Here is a 6,970-nt window from a genome sequence, read left to right on the forward strand (position 1 = left end):
TTTATGGAAATAACTATATGTGCCAAAGATTTATAATTGAGATTGTATTAATATAATTTGATTGCACTATAAATATATATTAATTACAATAGAAATCTTATATTTTTAAATTTTATATTATTTGAAATGCCGCTTTTTATGTAAAATCTCAAAATCTTACATTTAATCTTCTTAATACCGATTATAATTTACATAATTCTTTTAATGGCCACATGTGGATATTCCTGTCGCCACTGTTCGATTTGGAAGTCGGTAATGTTGTCGCAAAAGCTAAGGTCAATCATCTCTAGTTCGGAGCAATTCAACAAAAATTCATAACATATTTCCGATGTCAGAGATAATGCACCTAACAAGTCCAACTGTTTCAACCGTTTGCACAATGTCAATTCTTTCAGATCACGATCCGTAAGACCCCTAAAAGCAGCTAGAAAGACCTTTTCCAAGCTCTGACAGGAAGAGAACAGCTTACGGAAGGTTTCACCATAACCAGTTGTGTGGCCGCTATAAGAAAAAGAATCCTCTGATAGTAAAAATAATGTAGTTCTTTCAAAATGTATACTAAAGGAACAAACGCATAGAATTCAATGAAAAAATTTCGTAATATTTAAAAAAAAATCATACCACCAACTGAAATCCACTTCTCGTAGATTCTTACACCTAGCGAGGGCGCCGATACCCTGCGACGTAAGAGTGCATACCTTCCAAAAATCTACACTTTCCAATTTTGGACACGAATTTCCCAATTCGATTGCAATTTCATCTGCATGTAAATATTCTTGCATACCTGCTATATTTAAATGACGCATATTTGGATTTCTTTGCAGTATGCTGCAAAGAGTTGGAGTGCTTATAAAAGTTCCATAAAAGTCTAAATGTTGGAGGAATTCAAGTTGATTAAGATGTGAGAATCCTGCATTTGTTACATAACGACAATTACGTAGAGACAATTCTGGAAAAAAAGGTATATGTATGTATATATATACAAATTATTTTAGAAAATTTGTACGCTCGCACACGCGCGCGCGCATACACAGAAACGTACCTTTCAAATTTTTACATGTCCTTGATATTTCAAGAATAACAGAATTGTCAACTTTGTCGCAACAATTCAATCGTAAGTGCGTCAAGAGATTGCCGCAGTTTTTGAGAAAATTTTTGATGTGCGTAGTAGAGAACATGTCATAGTTTCCGCACCACGAAAGATCCAATTGTTGCAAATATTTACATCTGGATGCCAAGCAATTCAATGCACGCGCATCAAAAGAATGCCAATACGGCTTCAAGTTCAAACGCGTATAAAGCAAAACGTCCTGTGCTAAATTATTAAAGTGTTTATTTACTCTGCACAAGCGATACAGCGATCTCAAGTCCAAGTTTTTAAATATTTTCAATATTGTTTCATCCTACGGGGCAAAAATGATAAAATTTCGTCAAATAGGATTATACAGCAACAAGTATTACTAATCACAAAAAGGATAAATCTCTTAAGATACTTAACAGGAAGCACAGAAAAACTGCCACATGGTAGATCCTCGGAATCATTTGCAGGGACATGAATATCCTGCACAAATTGCGGAAAATCTTCCAACAAAAATTGTTGCATTTTGTCACATCCTTCTTTCAACGGTGGTACACAATGATAAAGTTGTTCCAATTCAGATACTAGCTTGCTCTCGTGAAAATTCTCACTGTAACAATGCAAATATCTTATTATTATACAAAATGTAAATAAAAATGTTTGATATTGTACAATATTGACGATTATACCTTCTGTACACAGTACAATGTTCAGGTAATGTTGCTTTAAGATTAACCAAATCCACTTTTGTATTTTTATAATCTGGTGTTAAATTGTAAAGATCATCTTTGTCCGGATAAATGTTGTTCATACTTTGTAACAAATCAGTCAAATTACGTTTGTGCAATTTGTCTTTAGGAAGAATCAGTTCCGATGTACCAATGAGCAACACAGCATCCAGCTCTGTATAATAGTCGAGTAGACTATGGTTGAATTCCAGTCTCAGTATTTTTGTTTTAAAATTACATGACTGTAAAGGTGGTGAGAATATTCGTGACCTTGGAGGGACAATCTGAGGCGGTCCACTCCACAATTGAAACCACTGCTCATGACAATCTTGCGCCCATATTCTAATTACGCTTCCAGGATTATATATTTCATATACAGAGACTCTGATTGGATATACCGCTTTACCAAATTCAATATCTTCACAAATCAGTAAATAACAAATACAATTATAATCTTCTCAACAAAAATATCTCTTTGTACTTTATCAATTGTTAATTAAAATATCTTACATACCAATATAATCTTGGCTCACAACATCTGGATTATTCTGTGGCATATAATCTATGGATCTTGAAGGCGCTTTGTCCCACCATACTCCATAAGTTCTCTATATATGGAAAAGTAAATCCGTCAAGTTGCATCTTGTTGAGATTCTACAAAATAATAACAAACATACAAACACATACCATGACAAATGCTTGTGGAAAATCTCCATAGTCTGGAAATTTGCTAGGTGGTCCAGCTATGTTCAAGGCGGTATAAGATATGCTTATACTACTGCCATACTGAGAACTGAATCCACGAACATCGTGTACAAACTGCTCGACAAAAGTGACATGGTCCTCCTTGCTTATGGGTACTTTATCAATTTTTAGATTAAAAGCATGATAATGATAAGGAGAATAGGAGAACGATGCATCAAAAACAGGATGGTGATGTTGAAGTATCATGTTATTAACGAGAAAATAAAAGATATGTAGAGTTCCTTGTGTTTCTAGTATATATATATATATATATCACAATGTTGCGTTTCTAGTATATATATCACAATGTTACATTATAATAATTGTTAAAAATTAGAAACTGTTAATGAAAAACATGTAATAATTTTGTTTGTCTCAAAGATTATAAAAAGACACGAGAAATAATAAATTATCTCAACAATATGTAACAACTCGATTAATATATCACTTGTAAACAAGCTGTCAGTTTGGCTGTTGACAAATATAACTAAGTAAAATAAAACCTTTCTGGGAATTGGTACATTTTTCATCGTACAATTGGCAACAAAAAGGTCGTGACACTTTATGAGTTTTGGAACACACTAAAATCGCAAGATCATCCTTTCGATTTCGAAACTTGCAAGAAAAGCACAATTCAATTTTTTTTAAATATACATGTTTCTTGCGAACGATTGTAATTGTATGTACGGGGCAATATATCTACGTATGTATGTACCGTGTGTACCTAACTTCAGGTATGACGATATATGTGCATGCGACTGTACTCTCGATCTGATTTGAAGATCTGCGCTAGTAAACATAACATAACAATTCGAGGTATAGGCAAACCTCGTGTCCTAAAAGAAGTATAATAATTAATTATAGCGTTATTAGGTGTATATAATTAGGCTCACAATGGTAAGTTTTTGGTCAATCATCCACACTTTATTTAACTACTAGCAAATACTCCGTATCTCCTGGGTCAACTAACCTCCATAGGTTATTTCGATATTTCATTGCAGGATGTATTTTTAATGATCAGGCGAAAAAAAATGACAATATTCACAGACGCGAAGGATGACACCACAGTTCTCGAGCTCAAGAAGATGATTGAAGGTAAGACACGTGTATCTGAAGAAATATACAAGAATATAAGTAATGATAAACCTTTTCAATTTGATTGGTCTATTTCATTTGAAAACTTATCGTTAATGATTGGTCTTTCAATAAAGGACTTAATTTTAATATTGAGATTAACTTCTATATTAAAAGGTATACTGAAAGTACCACCGGCAAACCAGCAGCTATTTAGCAAGGACAATATTCTAATGTCTGATAACAAGGCTTTACAAGATTATGGATTAACATCGTTAACTGCAAAAGCGCAGTGTCCTGCATTAGTGGGCTTAGCTCTGCGTCAGCCGGATGGTCAGTTTGAGCCTCTCGAGATGACACCGTTTTCATTACCGCCGGATCTTCCTGATGTTATGAAATCCCAAGAAAATAATGGACAAGAACAGTCTCCTTGAAATAATACAGATAACATTGCACCAGCCGATGATGAAGTTTTGTGTTTTGCGCAATTTAGTAATCGTCAGAGCAGCTCTGAATCGTTCAACAAGAAAGGAGATCCTGTGTATGATGTACTATGTACTATGTGAATATTAAAATGTGAACATCATGGTATTGCCATGGTAGTACCATGTAAATAAAATATGTACAACTTTATACTGATATTCAGAGCCGCAAAACTTTTCGATATTCAATTTAATGAGGTTGCTATGTAGTTACGCGATCTTCAGTTTTGTAAAAAGATGTGATGAGTACTAATTTGTACTTGATTATTAGACTGAAGGTGATAATAAAACTAAAAAAAAAACCATGCTCACTACACTGTGCATCAAAGGAGATTTAGCTATATAATAAGTGTTTTGTTATGTTATCAGATTGCGAATAACTTGTATCTCACCTTATATTTAATTTATGGATGTAGCTCAAATGTTAATTTAAAGTACTTTTAATATTTTTAAATTGCATTGAATTTATTTGTTTATGCCTTATTTAACTGTCACTCGCCGTACATATCCTTGTATCGCAAGACCAAATTAAATTCAAAACGCTCGTATTTCCAAATTATAAACTTTGCGGAATTGCAAGATAGACTGGATTAGCATAAGATGTACAATCATTACAATGTAAATGCAAAATATAATGTTTCAATTAATAACATTTACTTCTATAATAATGTATTTCTCGTATCCAACTTATACCGTTTTATAAGCTACAAGCAACGCAATTATCTGTATGTTATATATTGATACTTATAACGATACAAATGTCACGCTATGCGAGTAAAAAAGAAATATATTGTATATGATTCACTCATCTTTAATACTGAAAAGAAATCCTGCACTTGGTTCATTTGTCTATAATACAAAATTTGATTCAAAATTGCATATTAATTTAACAGCTTGATTTAACAAGATTTAATAATAAAGTGAGAAAACTTGTTGTTAATCACTGAGATTCTTATTTGCTAACATTTCCATTATAAAACTCTTATAAATGTCTTTTTTGCTTGGTACATAGTGGCCACCTTCATGCCTTATTTCTTTTTTGTTTGTAAAGAGACCACTGACTTGCTCTGCCATTACTACACAAAAAATAATAGAATCAGTAAAATCAATGCGATTCAATGTGACGCATTATTTTATATAAATTACATTGATAATAATGAATTGCAATCCTATATACCTGTTGGGATAATTTGATCATTCTCGCCATAAATGTGCAAGGAAGGTATATCAATTTCTTCGTCATAATATATTGCATGAGGCGCACACAGTGATTTGAATCCAGATATTGCAATAGCAAAGTTAAACTCGATCTGTAGTTCTGCAAACAGATAAGCAATTGTTACATGTATATATTTTTAATATATATATATATATACGTATATATATATTAACGTACTTTTCTTTTTCTTCATAGCACATAATATGTTGACAAAAGCAGCCCCTTGTGAGAAGCCTAATATGCCATCAAAAGGGCCTTGTTCTGAAAATGTCTTTTCAATTAAAGTTACACTGTCATCAAATCCTACACATAACTCACTGGGTTCTGTAGCTTTAAACACACGGTCCTCTGTGTTGAACCACCATCCATATCCTTCATACAGAAACAATGTATTAATATTATTAGAGTATAATGCAAACAATGAATAGTTTAAAACTTTGCAATTCTATTAATATTTCTTATCATCATTGTGCACCATTTTCATCTACATCTTCTTCAGAAACTTCATTCCTTGATGGAATTTTATGTGGTGCTCTTAAAAATGTAAAATCTATTTCCTTCTTAAATCCTTTCCTCAGTGATCCTAATTTGGCACTAAAAATCACATCTGATTGCCTATATCCATGAAGTGCTAATATCTAAAATTGGAAAATTCCAATTATACATTCTATAATACACATCAATTAATTTCACACACATCACATATTCTTATATATCAGGATATTAATTATACGATAATTAATAATTATTCACCCGTAGTCTCGGTTTAGTGGTCAACATTGCTCAGTTCTTAAAGTAAACAAATGGATTGCAAGATTAATATATATGTATGTAGCATATATCTCGAGTTAATAACCAAAAGATTGCATACACGCGTAATTATAGCTCTAGAATCGTCAAAATTATACTCAACTCTTATAATACAATTATATAACATGACTTTTGTACAATTATAGTATATTTGTCAAAAATCTTTATGTAAAATATTAATTTTTAAAAATTATTAATACTCGTTTTTCAGAGGAACTATAAAACAAGAAGAGTTGATAACTCTTATAAAAAAAAATATGATTTTAATAGAAAAATAATTATATCTTCAATAATAATTAGCTTAAATGTCTGATCATTGCGACATTTGTCTCACATGTTTAAAATTTGTCAGTTTGTTTTCTTAATCTACATATAATATATTGTTCTACATACATTGTAATTGTAATAACAATCATTCTCTATTTTTTTGAACAAAACAATTCAGAAACTGTTTATGCATGTGTAGTATATTTCATATTTATTTACAACTTTAGTAACGTATCTAATTCAAGTAAAAAAAATTCAAATACAAAAATTATCCGACTCTTCTTCTATATTTCCTTAATCTTTTCAAATACTAAATAATATAAAATATATTACTTTATCTGTTTATTTCAATCACTCTAACCTACGTGATCTTCTATTCGAAACTTTGCGCTTACAGTTGCGCTTACTTTGTACTTTTGTATCTATGATGGTGTTCCAAAATGCACCGAAATGCACTGGCAGTGCTGAAAATCTACGGCATACGAATTAATTCATAAGGAGATGCATAAAAAAACGGACCGATTCATTTCCTTATGCATATGCTTATGCAAGTTTGTTTGGACATACC

General features: G+C 31.7%; 3 protein-coding genes across 6 annotated transcripts; 1 reads left to right on the forward strand and 2 right to left on the reverse strand.

Moving 5' to 3' along the window:
• Positions 1-29: 29 nt before the first annotated feature.
• Fbxl4 (F box and leucine-rich-repeat gene 4) lies at positions 30-2,990 on the reverse strand. Its single transcript, XM_012371681.2, has 7 exons — positions 2,494-2,990; positions 2,321-2,414; positions 1,768-2,224; positions 1,499-1,688; positions 1,043-1,403; positions 622-949; positions 30-501 (listed from the first exon to the last, which is right to left on the reverse strand). Exons 1-7 carry the CDS (start codon positions 2,755-2,757, stop codon positions 189-191), a joined length of 2,007 nt encoding a protein of 668 aa, XP_012227104.2. The 5' UTR covers positions 2,758-2,990; the 3' UTR covers positions 30-188.
• A 232-nt stretch (positions 2,991-3,222) lies between these two features.
• Positions 3,223-4,758, forward strand: EloB (elongin B). Its single transcript, XM_012371692.2, has 3 exons — positions 3,223-3,447; positions 3,552-3,645; positions 3,802-4,758. Exons 1-3 carry the CDS (start codon positions 3,445-3,447, stop codon positions 4,056-4,058), a joined length of 354 nt encoding a protein of 117 aa, XP_012227115.1. The 5' UTR covers positions 3,223-3,444; the 3' UTR covers positions 4,059-4,758.
• A 138-nt stretch (positions 4,759-4,896) lies between these two features.
• LOC105674963 (esterase OVCA2) lies at positions 4,897-6,874 on the reverse strand. Of its 4 annotated transcripts, XM_012371690.2 has the most exons (7): positions 6,736-6,874; positions 6,079-6,114; positions 5,801-5,963; positions 5,644-5,697; positions 5,503-5,586; positions 5,284-5,424; positions 4,897-5,182 (listed from the first exon to the last, which is right to left on the reverse strand). In XM_012371690.2, exons 2-7 carry the CDS (start codon positions 6,103-6,105, stop codon positions 5,043-5,045), a joined length of 609 nt encoding a protein of 202 aa, XP_012227113.2. In that variant the 5' UTR covers positions 6,106-6,114; positions 6,736-6,874; the 3' UTR covers positions 4,897-5,042. The 4 variants fall into 4 exon arrangements, with proteins under 4 accessions (XP_012227113.2, XP_012227110.2, XP_012227111.2 ...); XM_012371687.2 differs by having other exon boundaries at positions 5,503-5,697; positions 6,736-6,873; XM_012371688.2 differs by having other exon boundaries at positions 5,503-5,697; positions 6,764-6,852.
• Between the last annotated feature and the right edge of the window lie 96 nt (positions 6,875-6,970).

This window comes from Linepithema humile, chromosome 7, assembly GCF_040581485.1.
Source record: "Linepithema humile isolate Giens D197 chromosome 7, Lhum_UNIL_v1.0, whole genome shotgun sequence".
NCBI lineage: Eukaryota > Metazoa > Arthropoda > Insecta > Hymenoptera > Formicidae > Linepithema > Linepithema humile.

Coding starts and splice junctions, on each gene's coding strand:
- EloB (XM_012371692.2), top strand. Junction 3,646..3,801: donor GCTCAAGAAGATGATTGAAG/GTAAGACACGTG, acceptor CTATATTAAAAG/GTATACTGAAAGTACCACCG.
- Fbxl4 (XM_012371681.2), bottom strand. CDS start 2,757: ATGATACTTCAACATCACCATCCTGTTTTTGATGCATCGTTCTCCTAT. Junction 2,415..2,493: donor TTCCACAAGCATTTGTCATG/GTATGTGTTTGT, acceptor TTCCATATATAG/AGAACTTATGGAGTATGGTG. Junction 1,404..1,498: donor GCAGTTTTTCTGTGCTTCCT/GTTAAGTATCTT, acceptor TTTGCCCCGTAG/GATGAAACAATATTGAAAAT.
- LOC105674963 (XM_012371687.2), bottom strand. CDS start 6,105: ATGTTGACCACTAAACCGAGACTACGG. Junction 5,964..6,078: donor CCACTAAACCGAGACTACGG/GTGAATAATTAT, acceptor TTCCAATTTTAG/ATATTAGCACTTCATGGATA. Junction 5,425..5,502: donor TGCTATGAAGAAAAAGAAAA/GTACGTTAATAT, acceptor ATCTGTTTGCAG/AACTACAGATCGAGTTTAAC.